The sequence below is a fragment of the Garra rufa genome, chromosome 8 (genome assembly GCF_049309525.1).
Source record: "Garra rufa chromosome 8, GarRuf1.0, whole genome shotgun sequence".
In the NCBI taxonomy this organism is placed as follows: Eukaryota; Metazoa; Chordata; class Actinopteri; order Cypriniformes; family Cyprinidae; genus Garra; species Garra rufa.
The window spans coordinates 22824728-22844903 of record NC_133368.1 but is presented as its reverse complement, the minus strand read 5'-3'; the positions used below and the strand labels follow the sequence as shown (position 1 = coordinate 22844903).

The 20176-nt window shown below is 38.6% G+C and overlaps 2 protein-coding genes across 2 annotated transcripts in view; both read right to left on the bottom strand.

Moving 5' to 3' along the window:
• dgkg (diacylglycerol kinase, gamma) overlaps positions 1-20176 on the bottom strand; it is a 449591-nt gene that overhangs the window by 216178 nt on the left and 213237 nt on the right. The gene's annotated exons all lie outside the window — the stretch shown is intronic.
• On the bottom strand, positions 1041-19224 carry rif1 (replication timing regulatory factor 1). Its single transcript, XM_073845798.1, has 36 exons — positions 19092-19224; positions 18033-18154; positions 16684-16762; positions 16432-16528; positions 16210-16340; positions 16036-16127; positions 15739-15928; positions 15551-15643; positions 15303-15441; positions 14445-14596; positions 14194-14308; positions 13804-13980; positions 13463-13573; positions 13229-13291; positions 11651-11751; positions 11092-11178; positions 10891-10964; positions 10552-10732; positions 10349-10456; positions 10098-10247; positions 9908-10007; positions 9549-9828; positions 9431-9473; positions 9125-9324; positions 8939-9032; positions 8692-8823; positions 8451-8593; positions 8125-8217; positions 7985-8045; positions 4942-7869; positions 4392-4514; positions 4200-4286; positions 3902-4017; positions 1854-2007; positions 1657-1777; positions 1041-1570 (listed from the first exon to the last, which is right to left on the bottom strand). Exons 2-36 carry the CDS (start codon positions 18143-18145, stop codon positions 1335-1337), a joined length of 7164 nt encoding a protein of 2387 aa, XP_073701899.1. The 5' UTR covers positions 18146-18154; positions 19092-19224; the 3' UTR covers positions 1041-1334.

The window sequence follows — 20176 nt, the reverse complement described above, 5'->3', positions numbered from 1 at the left end:
GTGCGCCGCAAAATGATTCACTATTTTGAAGCGCTCCAATCAGATTGCGTATCACAAATCATTTGTTTTAATATCAGGACTTCAAACCGCGCATCACGATTAAGATCAGAACTTCATGTGTAAGGAATCATCAGATTCAGATCGGAACTTTCATTTGATTTGATTTAGATCGGAACAAGTTCGTGAATCATTTTGCAAACTAAGTGAATCAAATCAAATGACTCGCTATATGCAATTTGAAGTGCTGATCAAAATCAAATAATTCACAATACACAAAGTTCTGATCCAAGTTAAATGATTTGCGATCAACGCTCCAAGTCTGCAAATGATTATTCAAATCAGGACTTTAGAGTGTGGATCACAAATCTTTGATTTAGATTGGACCTTCGGAGCGGGTTCGTGAATCATTTGTTTCAGATCAGAATTTCAGAGTGATTTCATGCATTTTTTATTTTCAAACATCAAACCATTAAGGCAGTACAGTTATAAAAACAAAAAGTATATGCAATACAAATCCCTAAAGAAAACTATGGTTTTAATAGTGATACTTTCCATGTGCTTACCTTTATTTTTGCCATTTATCTTTTAAAAATTTGAAAGAGCATTGTTTGATTAGTGAGATCACTGAATCTCAAAAGCAGGGCTTGAAAGTCCTTGAATTTACAGTATCTGTATAAACCTAAGAATAGAGGAAATTGTTGAATAAAGTTTTGTTTTTCTTTGCACAAAAAAGAATTCTCATTGCTTCAGAACATTGAAGTTAAAACACTGTCGCACAGACTACTTTAACAACGTCCTTACAATCTTTCTGGGCTTTGAACATGGTAGTTGTTGCAAATGCATGGGGTCAAAAAGTTTTTGGTTTTCATCAGTAAGTATCTTGTGTTCTGAAGATAAATGTCTTGCGGGTTTGGAATGATATAAGGGTAACTACTGTAAATAAACAATAGGCCTTAGCAGCAATTAAAAAAAGGCATCCTTGTTTGTAATTTGGTGGGTTGTACAAGAAACCCTTGAAAAAAAATGCCTCAAACATTGAATGAAAACAGATAAATGAAGCTTTATTAATACTATAACTTTATTTTTTTTAAAAAACGTTTCCTTGGCATCTCAGCACAATTTTACAGTCTTAAAAATCACTCCATAAAATAACATTGACACTTAAGTAGCAATGGAAATGGCTTTTGGCCATTTAAGTCTATTCTCTGAAAGAGCATAATTAGAAATTGATCTACTCTAAAATTCAAGCTAAAACTCGAGAAATAAGCAGTCCTTTGTTAAACTTCAAGTTAAAAGTGAATTCTGCTGTCAGGAAAATGTGTCAGCAAATGTCCTCAGGGCAAACTATCATCCAGATTACTCAGCAAGCGGGACTGCATATGGGTCACAATGTTTCTCATCATTCCACTCAGATGTTCATGCATCAAGCCCAACTGGTTGGGTGAACAGCAACCAAGTTCCTCTGAAGTCAGGCGTCCACTTAGGGCGACAACATCTGAGAGCAAATCACTAGATTTGTTCTCCTCAGCCATGGGTTCTGAATCTACTTCCGCTTCTGATGGTTTGTCTTCTGCAAAAAGTTAAAATTCAATGAGTTAAGTCGTTATGTTGAATGTGTCACCAATGATGGTTGACATAAGAAATAAAATAGCTAACCTTGAGCCTCTCCTGGAGTTTGTTCTTCATCTTGGTTTTGAGGAAGCTCCATCTCTTCAGGCTCAGATGTCATTTTCTCCATTTCGTCAAAACTCTTCAGGTCATCAGAACGCCCTTTTTTCTGTACAGCCAAATGTGAGAGGTTCAGAACAATCTCCCATAATAAAGGGACAATACTACTGTAAACAAGACATTACCTGCTGATCATGATAGGTTTTAAGTGCTTTCCTCACATTGGACAGCTTAGGTGAACGAATAGGAAGAGACTTGATTTCACTTGGGGTAAGGGCACTCAGGTCTCCAACTGTTTTAATGTTTCGAGCTCTGACAAGCTGACCAAAGCCACGTGGCCTAAACACACAGGAATAAACAATCAGTTACCTTTATTTTAAGATTAGGTCCGTACAGAAACTGTAAAATGAAATTACTTTTAAGGACTTTAAGCACTTTTTTTTTAATTATTTTTAAAGGACTTCAATCAGATATCTCACTTATCAAACAACGTCTTCTCCAAATTCTAAAGATACACAGATAAATAAAATGGCAAAAATAAAGTGAACACATGCAAAGAATCACTACTAAAGTATTACAAAGTATACTAAGTATACTACACTTTTACTATAGTAAAACCATGGTTACATTTGAGATTTGTATCTACTGAGGAAAAATAATAAAATAAACACAGAAGTTCCAATCAGAATGAAATTGTTGGAAATCCATGCTCTGAAGTGAATCATTCGACTTTGATCGGGACTTTAAATTGCGTATAGTGAATTTGGAATTTAGGAATTTGATTTGAATCACTCAATTCGTAAAAATGATTCATAAACCTGTTCTGATCTAAGCCAAATGATTCATGAGCCCACTCCGAAGTCCCCATCTAAATCAAATGATTTGCGATACGTGATTTGAAGTCCCAATCTGAAACAAGTGATTCGTGACCCGACTGGAGCAATATGAAACAGTAAATCATTGTGCAACGCAATGGTTTAAAGGTTGTATCAGCGATTTCTAGCCTAAAACATAAAGTGTCAATTTCAGCTGACCTTTCTTCACGATCCGCTCGCTGCCTGCCCCATAAATTGTCTGTGAAAAAAACACGTCTCTCTGGTCAGCCTAGGGTCCGAGGTATGCCAAAAAAACAATCGGCGCTATCAACTATTCCACAGATAAACAAACAGTGTTCCAACCAATCAGCGTCAGGGGTTTGGTGTTGTGGACTTTCCTACTGGTGCAGGGATGTGAGGGAGGCGGAGCGAAAGTCCACAACACCAAACCCCTGACGCTGATTGGTTGGAACACTGTTTGTTTATCTGTGGAAAGGTTGGTAGTGCCGATTGTTTTTTTGGCATATCTCGGACCCTAGGCTGACCAGAGAGACGCGTTTTTTCACAGACAATTTATGGGGCAGGCAGCGAGCGGATCGTGAAGAAAGGTCAGGTGAAATTGACACTTTATGTTTTAGGCTAGAAATCGCCGATACAACCTTTAACCAATTCGGAGTTTCAAAAAGCTCAGTTTTACCCATCACTTCGCATTTTAAAACTATTGCAAGAGATGGTGAAATTCGAAAATAAATTGGTTCTTTTAATTTTATCAGGTTTATGCTAGTGACTGATCGATGTAACGAGTTTGAATCAATCGGAGCAGCTCCAGCGAAAATGACTCGATTTATTTGATTAATCTGTTCCTCTTTTTGCATCTTTAGCCATTGTTGCACAACTGTGTCAGTACTACTACTGGCTTAGCTCGCTAGTTAAGACATTAACTGAAATAAGCGGGAAAAAAAAAGTCTTTTTGAATTGCGCCAATTTAGTGTGAAAAGGTGTGCTTACAGAAAAATTAACACTTTCATTGATGCATTGTCTTTCAAAAATTCAAGCACTTTTCATGTACCTCTTCAGTAATATTGCTATTTTCAAGGGCCTTAAAATTTCAGTCAAATTTAAGTACTTTAAGCACCTTGTACTAATCCTGTAACATCAACACCCAAAAAAACAACCTTCAGATCTTTGATTAAATCTATTAAAGAAAAGAAATAACTTGCACCATTTGCTCTTCTCCCAACCAGTACATGTGCATTAATCACAGAGAGGTCTGTCAGCTGCACTAACCAATACTTTAACAAACGTTCTGACCTTGTGAACTCCACATATTAAAAGATTTAAGTTAAAACTGAGAAATTAACTTCTCAGAAGAACTGAACCCAAGCTGTAAAGAAAGGGAAATAGGTGATCTGGCTTACCACATGTTAGAGGATATCTGTGGTAATACAGCCTCTACAGGTGTAGAGCAGCCAACAAGTGCTGGATAAACACAATCTTTAGCAATAGGACGTGGCTCCTGGCTCATCTCTGAAATCTATGATTAAAAAAGGGGAACGTTTTAACATCATTTCCACTTGGAGCTAGTGTTCAAATAAACTGAAGTCTGATGTAACTGAATGACAACGTTAATTTTTCAAAATTAGGGAAAAATAAAAAAATTATATGGGTTATATAAACAGGGGGAAAAAAACTAATGTGCAAGACAAGACAAATTACCAGGCATTTTTTAGAGCTTTTGGATCCAGGGCTACGGAGGTTACGTGGACTTAGACTTACATAGCCTTTTGTGGGTGTAGTGATATACTGTAATGAAATTGAAGACATTTAATAATAATAATTCATGAAAAGTGGAAACTGAATCAGTTTTATAACCAAATGTAAAATCAATAATTAACTCATATCACACACCTTTGACTGTCCACTCAAGACTTTTGACCGAGGTGAACTTGTGCGAATAACTGGACTACGGCGATCAATATCATCAGCCAGTTCTTGATGATAAATTGGAGTTGCAAAAGACACTCGACGAGACTGCAAAAAAAAAAAAAGTTATATAAAGTTTCATAAGAAGAGAAAATAAGATTGCATTTCACTCGTTTCAGGTGGTTAAAAAGATAGCTCACCCAAAAAAATGAAAATTATGCGATTAATTACCCTCATGTCATTCCAAACCTACAAAACCTTTGTTCATCTTCAGAACACAAATTAAGATATTTTCGATAAAATTTCTTTATAGACAGCAGCGCTGTCAACCCCTGATGTCACATGGACTACTTTAATGATGATCTTACTACTTCTCTAGGCCTTGAACGTGGTAGTTGCATTGCTGTCTATGCAGGGACAGAAAGCTCTTGGATTTCATAAAAAAAAAAAAATCTTAATTTGTGTTCCGAAGATAAACAAAGGTCTTACAGATTGAAATGAGGATGAGTAACTAATGACATGAAATGACAAATACCTTATGAAGAGGGGAGGGTGTATCCTCTTCACATGTTCTTTTCAGTCCCTTTTTCAGAATACTGGTAGAAGGAGAAGCGGATGGTGACCAGGCACGAGATCGGGTTCTGCTCGGACTCTGGCCAATCTCTAGCTCACCGCTGAGAACGTCCAAAGGTTTAGGCTTGGGTGGAGAATCCAAGCAGGCTCCAGAGGTACTACTTTGAGGCGGCACAGGTGACTCCTCTTGTGCGTCCTCAGGAGGATCCTGGTCGTCTATCTGAGCATCTCCATCCTTCTCGACAAGAGCAGCATCCTTGTCAAGCAGTTCTTTTCTGTGCAACTCTTCCAGCAACACAACCTGTTCTCCACTTGACTCTGAAATGGCAAGGTCTTCACTTTCCTTCACTACTGGGTTAACTGCATCTTCCTGCTGGACATGGGAAGACTCTAGTTGCTCTTGGCAAATAGGTGCCTCTTCTACTGGGCGACCTTGACTTGGAGATGTGTCTTGAGGTGTTGAACTCTGGAGAGGTTCTGCACTTACTGAAGTGTTTTCTAATCTATCTTCTTTTTTGTGCTTTTGACTACCTGTGCACCCAGAACTATCCAATTCATTTGTCCCTGCCTTCAGGATCTCTACAGGCTCCTCCTTTGTTTCATCTGCCGGTGTGGATAACTCAAACTGTGCTTGTTCCTCTTTTTCAGTCAGCTGAGAAACAATTACCCCAAGCTTTGCAATGGGACTTTCAGAGGGCAAAGTCTCAGATGGGAGTTGTTCAGGCAAGGCTGAAAATGGCTGAACATCAGCATCTGAGACATATGCAGAGTTCTTGCTTTCTTCTAAAACAGATGTAGAGCTCGACTGCTCAGGTTGAGAATTCAAGGGATCAGTGACAACTGGAACCTCCTTCAGTTCCTGCGATTCTTGGAAGTCACTATCCTGTGAGAACACCTCACGGTTGTTTGAGAAGCAGTTGCAGCTTCTAGATCGTCTACGCCCACGGCCCCGTCCCTTAGTATGTGGGCATTTATGCAAAGTGTCAGGTTTCTCATTTAAATCTTTCAACCCAATCTGTGAAGATAAATTTAATTCTTCACCCTCAGACTTCTCACTAATGGCCGCCTTTTCATCCGTACCAGTTTCAGCCCTCAAATCTATCCCAACTTTGATATCCTCTGCTTCTTTTTCAGAGGTAACCTTTTCATGTGGTACACCATCAGGGGCAGGGACCTCTTCTTTATACTCAAGTTCTTTGGTCTCAAAGACTAAAATATTCAAACTAGTTTCAGATTCTGACTCATCCTGGGACACATCCATTGAAACATCCTCCTTATCTGGCACCATCTCAACTTTGGGTTCTGTGGCAACTGGTAGCACGTCTGTGGGTAATGGCTTCCGCGGTCTCTTTTTAGGCCTTGGTCCATCTTCTCGGGTATCAGTGTTTTCAGACTCTGTATTCTCGGTAGGAGCCAACAAACCTTTAGATCGTCGAGTTCTGTATCTACCAAGACCTTCAGAGGATTCTTGGCTTGCAATTAACTCCTCAGCATTTACAGTAGATGTGGCATCTCTAGTAGAGTCGGTCTCTTCTTCTGCAGTTCTCCTCCTCATAGCTCTACCCTTCACCGTTGTCAGCGTTTGAGAGTCTGTCGGACTCTCATCTTTGGTCTGCGAACTAGACATCTCCAGTAATTGAGATTCAGATCTCCTTGTTCTTCGTGTTCGGACGGTTTGCTGGCTGTCAGCCTCAGAATCAGAAAGAGGAGTCTGTGAATGTTTCTTTCTCAAAGCAGATGCAACATTTTGAGGATCATTTTGTAAGTTTTCATGTGCTTCCTTGTCTGTTGATTCCTCAAGGTGCGCTCTAGTCTTTCTCGTAGGTCTACTCGGGGACAGACCCTCAGAATTGAGAGTTGGCAAACTCTCTTTATTTTGGCTATCCGATTGAGTTACAGGAGAACTCTTGGAAGAGGACTGAGTCTGGCTTGGCTCTTTATTAACGAGCATTCCTACTGCCTGTGGAGGTGTCTGTGAAGATTCTCCAGAGGAAATCTGTGAATTACTTTGGCTAAGCTGTCCTTTTCCTTTATTGTTAGGCTGATCTCCTTCAACTTTACTGTCCTCAATAACCCTACTTCTCCTCCTTCCAGCCAAAGTGCTACTTGGTGGAGACAGAGTGGGCTTCTGTGTGTTTGTCACCACAGAGTCTGCAACTGGTTCTTTGCTTTTCGTCTCCCCTGGATCTTCCCCTGGGCGTACAGGTCTACTTCGCCGTCTGCCTGACCTTCTCGGTTCTTGACTAGCTTGAGAATCTGTAAGACTCTGCGAATATTGTTCTGGAGAACCTTGTTCCTCTACAGTGGGATTGTTCTTAACACCTGATGCTTCACCAGATAATTGAGTCTGGGTATCTGGGACCACATCATCCTCTTCCACATCTGTACCTTCACTATAATGACCTTCCATTGACATATCATTTGCTTCCTCATTTTGAGTGGATGTGTCAGCGCTCCTCTTTTGAGATTCCTCAGTGTGCTCTTTTGTAGTCTGAAGTTGTGAGTCATTCAGAGTAGCCTCCGAAGCCTTCAAAGAACTCAGTCTAGTTGATTTGCGAGTGGGTGGACCAGTAAATGCAACACTTGCAGGACTTGATGATTTCCCTTCAACATATTTCTCTAAGGTTATGAACGACTGACGCCTGCTATTGGATTTAGGTGGTGTACCTGATATCATATCAGATGAACCTGAAACATTAGGGCTGGCTCCCTCGAGTCCACTTTTCTCAAGCCCACTCACATCAACTGAGATGTCACTAGATGGTGACTGATTCTTCTCTGAAGTTTGATCTTCATTTTGCGTAGCTTTCTCTGGTGTTCCTACAACTGATCCGGTGCCGCCTTGTTTTGCTGTAACATCTATGGTTGGTTCCACAATTGTGGCAACCTCCTTGGGGGCAGGAAACAACATTAGAACCAATTAATACCCTTAACAGAAACCATGCACTCATATCCTTCATATAATTAAAACAGCAGTGCCAGAGTTTTAAAAAAAGCCGTTTTACCTTTAGCTGAACATCAGCCTCTTCCTCTGGATAATCCTTTTCATCTTTTGTTAATTTGTCCCTAATAAGAAACATGTTAACAGTGGGTAAAAAAAAAAAGTTGCGTAATACAAAAACAAAGCCATAATTCCAATACATACATGGACTCCCCCTGACTCTCCTGAGTATACTGTGAAAACACTGTGGTGTCCAGGGAAGCATCCAGATTATTATAAAGCGCAGGAATGTCAACGCTTATGGGAGAAAAAAAAAAAAAATCAAGACAGGATTTAAGACATCATGACAATTTCTTATTTTTCTTAATTTTTTTAAAGACATTTAAACTACTAGACTTTGACCAGAGACATCACCACTAGGCTTTACTTTTTCATTAAAAAACAAAACAAAAACACAATATGCCTTGACAATTTTAGATGTCTGCAATGCCATGAAAAAAAACAATTGTGAGAACTTAAACCAAACTTACCGTTTAGTCCTTTTGACCTCTTTCTGGTGCTCAGTTAGCACTCTCTCCTTTGTCTCAGGTGGAATAAAAACAAAATCCACTGATGCCTCCTCCTCAATAGCTTCTCGCTTCGAGGGCTTGGGTGATCCAAAATCCAGCTTTACCTAGAGGGGCAATAGGCAATTTGTTGATGGAACTTGTTGCGTATTAAGTGCCAATTAAATTTAAGTTTAGATGCATTTTTTTACTTATTCAAACTTACAGACACCGGCTTTGTTACAGATACAGAGCCTCTTCCTTTTAGCTCTTCTGCCCTCGCCAGAAGAGAGTCTCTTTTTCCCACAGAGGTCATCTTTACCCCACTGATCTGAGGGTCCAGCTGAGAACTCTCACCCTTAGAGAACAAAACATGATTAGAACACACTTAGGAATGAAAGAAAAAACACCAAGCTAAATTCACATATTGCATCACTGTAGAGTCAAGCTCTGAATGAAACGTTGAACCTTACCGTATACTGTCCACTGTAATCATCTGGTGCATCAACGGCTTCAAAACCAGGTAAAATCAATGGAGTCTTTTGCTTAGCTTGACTTAAAACAGACCTGAGGGAAAAAAAAAAAAATTACAACAACAAATTTGAAGACTAGCATACTTATGGACTTAAGATCTGAAAATCAATAGCATGAAAACGTACTTGAGAGGCTCAGGGTAAGTCAAGGTGAGTGCATTTCCAAAGGTGGCATTCCAGAACTGTGTGACCACAGAGCGAATTTGCTTGCTCTTGTGCGGAAAAAGCACACAGAGCAAGGGCGACAACATAGCAAGCATCTCATCGTCATGCAGAGTTGACTGTGTCTGAAGGCTGCCAAACAGGTCCGTGGCCAGTTTCTCCAACTATGAGATGAATAGCAAATAAGTCAGTCAACCTAACCATACATATAAAAGACTACACATCAGACCTGTGAATTGATTTCAAATTCACAGCTGGGTAAAAACTTACCTTGGGTCCTAATGTTGCACTGAGCTTTGATGGTTCATCATGACTTTTATAAAGAAAAACAGTATTAGACAATGAATTACGATGTTCAAAATATGAAGGATGAGAAAACATCACACACCTGGAGCACTGTTCAAAAAGGCGTGCGAGGGGTTTGGCGAGGATGGTCAGCACCTCTTGTATAAACGTGGGCAGTGAGATATTAGTGAAAAGAGCTGACAAGTTAGAGAGCAGTGTCAAGCCAATTCCATTTAAAACTCCACTGGTAGATTCTACAGATGCTCCCGAGAGGTCCACAGAAAGGAACGCATCTAGAGTCTGCACCAGAAGAGCGTGGAAGGTTGAGAGATTCCCCAAGGCTTTGCTTCTCTTGCGTACCCAACTCAAAGGTGTATGAGGAGCTATGGATTAACAAGAAAACATGGTGACACAGTGCCATTACACTACTTTGCCCATTTGAAATTGAAGCAAAAGCCTTACATTTTGACTTTTGCTGGAACTGTGGGGTGTAAGGAGAGAAGTCCATACTCTCAATGATGATCAGCAAGATATTTGCTATTGCATCTAGCATAGACGGACTCTGAGAGAGAGAAAAAAAACCCCACCATAACAATTAGGTACACAGTTGAATACATCTTCTACACTTATTACAGAGTTGCAAAGTCCGTACTTTCAGAGCCTTGCTGTCGAGAGACGTAGAGATCTTGGCACATAGTTCCTCACAGCATATGTTCTCATCTGCTGTGGCTACCAAAGCTGAACAGCGAGCAAACGCCTTGTAAAGCCTGGACCACGTACTGATCAGTGCCTTCTGAGTGGTCTAATAAAAAAAATAAAAAAAAGTAAATGTCAAATAAGAGCGCATGAAGCATTTGCATAATACTGCAGAAAGCATCTGCATGAAAGATAAAAATCTCTTACTTGGGGCAGGGGTGAGCCAGGCAGCAGGTGAATAACTGGGAACATCAAGGCACTGTAAATGGCACTGAAGTTATGCTCCAGAGCATCTCCTTGATTCACTTCATTGGTCTGTGTTGGAGCAATTTTTCGTTTAGCAGTGAAATACAAAGTTTGACTGCCAAATGCACATTCGTTCTACAGTACTGATGATCTGAGTTTAGTACCTGAGTGATTGTGTCCGTCAGAGGGTTTACCACTATGCTCCACATCCTCCAGAGCTGTGTCTTGTTCTTAACAGCCCCCACACTCCCACTAATCGCTCCTAAAACAGCCTCTCCAAACGCCAGGGGTGACGTAGGTCCACAAAACCCACAGCTCACAAGGGTCTCCAGGCTAGAAAAAAACCTGTCAGATGCAAGAAAAAGTTGCCCCAGTTAAGCAATAGAAACAAAAATATGAGTAGTATCACTTTTTTTAAAGGTTTATTGCAAGAATTCTCTGGAACAAGCGTTTGTGTTACAATATTAGGTATTAAGACTTATTTTAAAAGGATTTATGCTTACCTCTCATCTTCAAGAAAGGATGAGAGCTGGTTACTCTTGTAGAATAGCAGTATTAGGAAAAGTGCAGGTGTACCCTGAAAAAGATGTGGAGAATCTTTTCACATTCATGATATATAGACATGCAATAATTCAAGGGTGAAAATTTATAAAAATGCTGATAAATTTAGCTATGCTGTACAATAAGGGGTAAAAGGCACTTACATTTAATACATCCATGTTTGCCACTTGATAAGCTGCAGAACCAAGCACCTTCTGAGGTATTCCCTTAACAGTGGCTTCCAACAAAATCTGCAGAAAAACAACAGTTGAACCAACTACCTACATAACCTTTTTAATTGAATACACTAAAAAACTAACCCCAGATATTTGAACTGTGAAGCTTTTGAAGTCTCATGCTCACCAAAGCAGCATTTATGATTAAAATGCAGTAAAAACAGTAATAGTAAATTCTTTATCATTTAAAAATAAGATTTTTAGTGTCATTTATTACTGTGACGGCAAAGAATTTTCAGCAGACATTACTCCAGTCCTCAGTCTTACACAATTCTTCAGAAATCATTCTAATATGCTGTTTTTGTGGAAATTGTGATACTTATTTCCCCAGTTTTTTTCTATTTGATGAATAGAATGCTCTTCTCCTACTGAATTTAAACTTTTGAAAGGTAGTATGTTCAGCATGCCAGACTGCAGCTGGGTTGGCTAACACTTTGAGCATTCAATTCATTTAGCAGGTAATTTTCACCATCGAGAGCCATCTTACCAGGGTCCGTTCAGGAGGCAGACTATCTGAGGTCAGGACGGACTGCAAAGCCTGTAGAAGCAGCGTGAGAACCTCTGACCCCTGTCGTTCCTTCTTATTACCTGTTGAAATAGGTAACAGGAAAATAGAGATGCACCGATTGCAATTTTCTTGGCCGATTCCGATTTTTCAGTAAGTGTGACCTGCCGATTCCGATTTTTGCCGATTCCAATTTTTTTTTTAAGAACTGTAACGAAAGCATGGGCATATACAGAAATATTTTCTTTTATTAAATTTATTTTATAATAAAATAAATTTTTAAACATTACAGGATCTTCTTACAACTAAATAACTTTAACAAAGTAAAGTGCTTTGTGCCTTTGAAAAAGGTATAAAATTAGTTCCTGTAACTAACATAGTATATAGTTATACTAGCAAAAATCTTTTCCTCAATGTTTTTTTTATTTTATAAAAAAAAGAAATGTATAAACATTACAGCATCTTCTCATATTAAAAAAAAACTAACAAAATAAAGTGCTCTGAGCCTTGAAAACATTAGAAATAAAATATAAGTAACAAAGCAGGCATACAAAAATCTACTTTTCTTCAATTAATTTTATATGGATTTTTTTTTAAAACATTACAGGATCATCTCACAACAATAGCTTTAATAACAAAGTGCACTGTGTCTTCAAACAGGTATAAATACCAATGCTAGTACTAAATGCTATTACTTGAGCATTAATAGCAAAATTTTCTTGATAAAGAGAAGCATTTCTGCCTTGTCACCAGTTAATCCAGCGGTAACGTTACTACACTTCGTAACATTCATTCACATATTTGCGCTACGCCACCGCATACAGCGTCTTCATACACAGATGAAACTTACTGGAGAAGTGTAACAAATGCATCTGTAAATAAATACAAATTAAATTCACGTCGCGCACGCTTAAATTACCTTTAAATGTAACATATGCTGGCTTCGAACTATTAGTGTGAGAAGACGCTGTCTGCGGTGGCATAGCGCAAATATGAGAATGAAAGTGTAGTAAACTTCAACGGATATCCCCTGCTCAGGGAGTAGGGAGCAATGAACACTGGGCAGGGACTGTCAATCGGAACACAGTTCATTCACAAAGCTTACTTCTAATGAGCGGGTTATCTGAATCAGGTGTGTTAACTAACAGAGACATGCAAAATATGCAGAGCGGGGGCGCGATCTACCACGTGTCCAAACACACGCGTGGTTCGTGGTTGTTCCCTTACGTTGTATTTTGGCCTTATAAATGTTACAAACTGCGATCTTTGTCTCATCTTCACTCACACCAAAGACATGTTTACACTCGACTGTGCGTGCGCGTGTGTGGCTGTGACATAATTGCATGCGCCGCTGGCAATAAAAGGATCGGCTAGGAATCGGCAAGAGGAGAAATTGACCGGCCGGTCATGCAAAAAAAACGGCCGATTCCGATCACTAGCCGATCAATCGGTGCATCTCTACAGGAAAACTTTCTAAATTACTATAAGCCAGTATCCACAACAGAAAGTGTCTATGTAAATTATCTTTGACTTTCTTAGAGAGTGTAAATGTTAACATACCGGCTTCTATTGTTGTACTGACAGAAGAGATCAGGTTGCTCCATATGAGATTAAGCAGCGCTTCTGTGGAAAATAAAAACTCATATTATGTGATGGACATGGAAAGCATTAGCATTCCTTTCATTTCCTGATGACCTCAATAATAAACATTTGCTTTTAAGCAGGCCAATAAGAGAATCAGCCAAGACTGGCATCATGACTCATTGGCTACATTGTGCAGATGATGTTAAATACCTGGAGCATGTTTTCCCACAGTAATGAAGCCTTCTTTGCTGGCTGATATGAGGGTGGAGGCATGTCTACTGAAGGAGGAAGGGCTGGTAAGAAGCGGGTGCGTCAGTGGCTCTGGAAACAAACAAATGGTACACTGACACTGTCAACATAAAATAATTACAATAACGAGGTTCAATAAACCAGGGTGAACTAACAGGGTTCATATATGAGCATCTCTAGATTACTAATCAAATGACATTTACACTGACTTTGTACAGATTGGCAAATTGGATCCACTTCAATACAAAAGCATCACTGACAGAAAACAACTCGTAAAGCTTAGATAATATGCATATGATTACCCAGACTGAGCTGAAGATTTTCTCTAGCTGCTGAGACAGTAACCTCCGGACCCACAAGCCAGTGCAGGAGCATCTCTAGTCCTAAAAGCTGAATGGAACGGTAGGACTGAGCCGCCTGCATACTGCTGTTGAGATTCATGCGAGGAGTAGTGCTTGGTGTACTGCACGAGGGAATGCCTGGAGAACAGAAAGACAAAAGTTTTAAATATAAAATAAAATTTATATACACACACACACACACACACACACACACGTTGTTGATTGGATGGAAGGATTTATGCCAACTAAATGACTGAAGTCCAGCAAATGTCACCATAGAAAAGCCTGTCGGCTCAAAAGTAAAAAAAAAAAAATTAAAATTAAAGCACAATGAGAGGAAATGAGTTGTACCTGATTTAGGGGTGTTAGAGGTGCCATTGCTTGGGTTAGGGGTTCGAGCAGGTGTAGTCGGGGACGGCAGTGGAGAATCAGATGGAAGTGTGCTGTGCAGTAGTGGTACACCAACCTTTAAGAGAGAGTGATGGAAAGAAGAGATAGATATACAATGCTGTAAGCAATTAATATGACCAAGGTCATACATAGGTTACAATTGTCTCCAAGGACCAAAAAGCATTATTCAATGAAAGCACAGTAAATTTTACCTGCTCAAAGTTAATGGACAGGTTGGGTCCGAGCTTGACTACAAGGTACCACCACACCTCTAGCTTGGTGAGCAGAAGAGCTTCAGTCCTAACTTGGATGGAACTAAGGGGCTGCATGAGGAGCTTCAGACGCTTGCTGCTACACAAGATATCTGCTCAAGAGAAACCATTACAACTTAGAAAACAGCTGAGAAAGAGCAAGATGTTTGAAATACAAATAACAGAAATGCCATGAATTGTTGCTATCTGGGTTTGGAAGATTATTTTGGCCAATGAATTTATCTAATTTGTGACCCTGGACCACAAAACCAGTCATAAGTAGCACGGGTATATTTGTAGCAATAGCCAAAAATACACGGTATTGGTCAAAATTATAGATTTTTCTTTTATGCCAAAAATCATTAGGATAAAGACATTCCCTGAAGTTATTTAGTAAATTTCCTACTGTAAATATATAAAAATGTAATTAATTAGTAATATTCATTGCTAAAAACTTCATTTAGACAACTTTAAAAGGTGATCTTCTCAATATTTGGATTTTTTTTTTTTTTTTTTTTCTCGGATTCCAGATTTTAAAATAGTTGTATCTTGTATCTCCTTTTCTAACAAACCATACATCAATGGAAAGCTTATTTATTCAAAATGTATAAATCTCAATTTCAAAAAATTGACCCATATGACTGGTTTTGTGGTCCAGGGTCACATTTAAGGTTACTGAATAAGCATGCTAAAGAATACCTAGAAATAAAAAAAAAATACATTATAACTTTCTACAAAGTAAAACTATATCGTTATCTGAATTACCTAAATTGCCTGTGAAATTGTCAAAGAAAATAATAATGAAATAAAATAACTTGCCTGGATTAAGGGCAAAATTGTCAATGAGGCTCTTCCAAGCTATGAAGGCAATCTTCTTAATATTAGGAGAGGAGTTGCGGAATCCCAACTCTTCTAAATACAGCAAGGAATTAATGAAAGCGCCGCCTTTGTGGAGTAACTGAAAAGGGACACATACAATAGATAAACATACTCATCCATAATGACAATCTCAGGATTCAGAACTGAAATATACTTGAAAAGCAGCGATTGGTGACTAAGTATCTTACCTTCCCCAGAAGTTTCACAAACAGGGGCCACAGCTTCAGCATATTAGTCTCATTTTTAGAGGCAAACAGCTTCTGCATTTCAGGAATGAGCATCTAGATGCAGCAGAGGATTAGAAGAGGTATTACGGTTATTTACATATTCATATATGCACACCAACAACAACAAAAAAAGTGTTGTATACACTTACAGAAGACATCATTGGCTCTACAATGGCTGCCACCTCCTGCTGTTTCTCCAGAAGAAGAGGCATGCCCAGCTCAAGGGCTGCTGCCGCACGCAAGCGCACTTTATTGGCCGAGTGAACCACCAGAGGAATAACCAGCTTGGCCCAGCACACAGCTCCAGCAGCCATCTGAGACGGGGCCTGCTCCAGCAACCTGGTGTTCACCACAAAATCAAAATTATTTACAGAGCACCTCCAGTAAGAAGAGCACTGCACGACAGCACTACCAAAAAAGAAAAAGTACAGGGAATTTCAACAAACCTTATTATGACATTGAGGGATTCATGTTCAATGAGGATAGACTGAACCTCTCTGGTCTGCATGGCCTCCAGACTCTTCAGAATCTCTGGGGCCTGAAATGTAAAAAAACATTTTCAGCCACCAGGATGATAACTGTAGGGCTTATTTCAAGCAGACCATCCATGGTAAACTAACCTTTTTGGATGCCACCTCTGGTGGAAAATTCTGTTTTGAAATCACCCATAATGCTCGAGTGCAGGTAAACTTCTCTTTTGATTTTACCACAACATTACAGAGCGTAGAAAGTATATCTTCTGAAATATTTGCTGCAGCAAAGAAAGATAAAGAGATGATGAATGCTACTTAATATGAAATGTTATAAAGTATATTATACAAAACAAAACTCAACTTCTTTACCTGGTATGACTGAAACAATGTGTGAGTGGAAGACACAGAATCCCAAAGCCTGCAATGCAGCCTGACACAACTCCTCATTCTCACTGGAGATATGAACCTGAAAGAAACAAAATTAATCTGCAGGGCTGATGACACTGCAAAGACATAGCTTTCTGAAAGAATAACATTTGCCTATTTATACTATTCATTTTTTAGTTACATTCAAAAGTTCCAGTGAATGAGTCTGGTAATTCACAAAGGAGAGAAACTTACCAACAGGACTTTACTAAGACGTGCAAAATGCTTTACAACTACAGGCAGAAACTGACGTCCTTCCTCTCCATTCAGGCGGCTAGAAGAAAGAAAAAGAACAACAGAAGCCCCATGATTAATCTATAATTACCTTTAAAACTTCCACTCAACTGCATGCTCACTAGACACACGAGAGCCAATGAGGTTTGTTTTAATGCACTGAGCAAATATGTTTGAGGTTCCGTTTACCATATAACCATAACATAGCACAATTCCCGTTAACAATTCTAATCACAAACAATACTACTGATAAAAAAAAGAACAGGATGAGTGTTAACCACTTTTGGTACCATATAACTATAAACCATGATAAACATTCATCAGCATGCATTGATTAAATGAATTGATTTAAATTGTAGCAAAAAAAAAAAGCAACCAAATTATGTGCTCGTGCAACCAACTGACCAAGTTAGTCACGAAAGAGCGACCAGTGGGAAAAATGAGTCTTGACCCCCAAAATAGTCAAATTATTTGGACACCAAATATAATTTTGGATATTTTTTTTTACTAGTGGGTGGAGGACGCTACAGTTCATTTATGTAAGTGAGGACAGCAAAATCATACAGAGAACTATCAGTAAAACTGGTAAGAAATTAGGGACCAAAATTATTCAGATCCTTGAGTGTTTTTAATTGCTAATGCGACCTTTTTACACCACAGACTAAACAAAATTAAGCATTGCTTGGTAACTGGTCAACAAAGTATTGATAGTTGTGTATACATTGTCATACTAGCAAGTTTTGGATGATTGTACACCATTACATACTTTTCGATCAAAGTTATTTGACATTATCAAGATTTTTAGTTCTGACACAGTTTAACTCAGTTCTTGTCATATTTCATTACCATTATCTAAACTATAGCGAATAAACTGTGATAATGTGAGAAAAGTTGAAGGTGTCTGAATAAATTTTGATTTGACTATGTGTATTGACCAATACTCATATGTAAACAAAAGCCTAAATTATATATGTTCATCACTTAAAGCTAATCAAGTCATATGGATTTCTTCTACGATCTCTTTAGGAACTTTATGAAGTGTAAAAATTGCAGTGGAATGAACTTTCAAATGAGGAACAGAAATCTCTCAAGTTTCATTAAAAGTATCTTCATTTCTTAAACGACAACGATTTTCATTTTGGGTGAACTATTACTTTAAACATAGAATATTTTCTGAGTGTGGACAGAGAAACCCTTGACAAAACTGTATCACTGCAACACCAAAAGAACTTATATCATTATGAAAGAGACATTCATACATTTGGTTAAAACCTACTACACAGACACGAGAACCATAGGTAAACACTTACTTTGCAATGGTGATGTAGGCATCCGTCTTCTCTGACAGCCCGGCTGCTTCATCTTCCAGACACTCCAGAAGAGGAAGGAGGCTGGCACTAGATAGAGGCACTGCTGCCATCATCCTCACAACCTGAAAGACATGACAGCACAAAGTGATGCATACAGCACTGACTACAAGACAGACAGAAAATAATGCAATAAAATGTGAAAACCCGTTTCAGTTTAGTTGTTTAATTGTAGCAGAGCTTTAAATAACCTTTTAAAAATATGTTTCAAAACTTGTCTGGCCCTTGGACCTGTGGGACCCTTAGAATGACTCCCACCTTTTACCCCCTTAAACACAGCCCTGGCTGAGAGTTGTGCATCATGTATTCATTAGTCTGCAATCAATAGTTGATTATGAAATGCTATGTGTAAATGTGAACGTGTGAAAAGTGAGTATTTCAACTATTTAATGCTACATTTGTAACGTAGTGAGCTGGAGTCAATCAACGCATGCAGTACATCGTGTTCTCCCGAGGCACAAGAGATCCCTGATGAACAAATAGCAATAATGTCTTCAAATAAAGACTAATAGATGTAAATTCAGTCGTCTATTTCGCCTTACTAACACATTTGGAGAGAATAAAAGCTCAGACGTATCTTCCATGTGATGTTTAGCTAGCCAGGTGCACGGAAGGCTAATAACAATACGCCATCCATTATTATCAAAGCTCTCTGCCAAATATCATAACGTATTTGCTTTTAAATATCATTTTTGTTACTAGTGGGTGTGCCCTGATATGTTGAGCTGTCCGAAATGCAAATATTAGACCATATTGTCGTGTGTACCTTACAGCTATTGTGTAATCATGTGCGTTGAAGCCCACAACTTGTGGGCACCTCGCTTGCAGCAAACAGAGATCAAAATGAGTAGTTTATTGAAACCTTCAAACCGTCGTGTATGTTTTTGCTGTAATCAATCTAATCCAACAGGAACTTTCCCTACAAAGACTGCAGAGTTAGCGAGCTAGTTACCCTCATCATGTTACCCACCCAATCAACAGACACAACTCAAGATGTCTCACCTCGCGCCTGAGGACACGCTATCGACCACTGAAGGCGATTTCATCGACACACGACCTATATCAGAGGAATTGGGGGAGTTTATACAACAACGTTTGTAAACGATCAAGGCTACGCTGCGTCTGTCCACTCCTCGCTCCCCGCGAAAATGCTGGCGCCAAACATGACGCGTTGAAAACGTCACCTTCAACCCCACGTCAACTCCGCCCTCTCATAAATTATTTATTGAATGAATTAAGATGCAAAAGCTTGAATATAATTAGAACTTGGTCATTAGATTTGTCTGTGAAATTTTACAGTAAGGTCTCATTTAAATACATTAGTTAACATGAACTAACACGGAGCAATATTGCTACAGAGTTTGGGCCTGATAATTTTAGTTCATATTAACTTTTTTAAATCAAAAGTTAACGCACTTTGAACTAACGTACAAACAGAACTGATTTCCATTACATTACACATTTTAGGAAATATATTCTGACTACTTTTAGATTACTTACTTATTACTTACTTATCTCGTTTATCACATTGATTTAAATGGGACAACCTTGTACCATATTGACATTTAAAAATGCAAAGATTAAAAAAACATTATATTGTTATTAACATCATGAAGTGAATTAAACATTATATAACGTCAAGGTTCTCTGAAGTGGGGTTTGTGAAGGAACTGCAAGGGGGTTTATGAGTTTAATGACGAGCTAGTAATCAATTAAATCATATAATTGTTTTTGAATTAAAAGAAGTCATTATAAAATCAATCAAAGTAAAAGTAAATATTTTATTTATTTACCCACATGTCATGTGACCATAACTAACGTCAGAGAGCATGCAAATGTGATATTTAATTTTTTAAATATTTATTTTAAAATCTCAGGGGTACTTCAAGTAAGTATATTAGGTAAAAGAGGATCAGATGAGAAAAACGTTTGTGAATTCATGGATTTGTGCGTTTTAAGTTTGAAAGACAAAAGCCTTCTTAAGAAATACATTGTTAAATAAACTACAGAGTGATAATTCAAATTAAAACCAATGTGTTCATCAGTAGTTAAAGCAATATTGAAGCACTTCTTAAACCCGAAATGAT

Excerpts from the sequence above, each read along its gene's own strand:
- rif1 (XM_073845798.1), bottom strand. The coding sequence starts at position 18,145 with ATGATGGCAGCAGTGCCTCTATCTAGTGCCAGCCTCCTTCCTCTTCTG. Across the intron at positions 16,128-16,209 it reads CAGAGGTGGCATCCAAAAAG|GCCCCAGAGATTCTGAAGAG; the intron begins GTTAGTTTACCA and ends TTTACATTTCAG. Across the intron at positions 10,008-10,097 it reads TCGACAGCAAGGCTCTGAAA|AGTCCGTCTATGCTAGATGC; the intron begins GTACGGACTTTG and ends TCTCTCTCTCAG.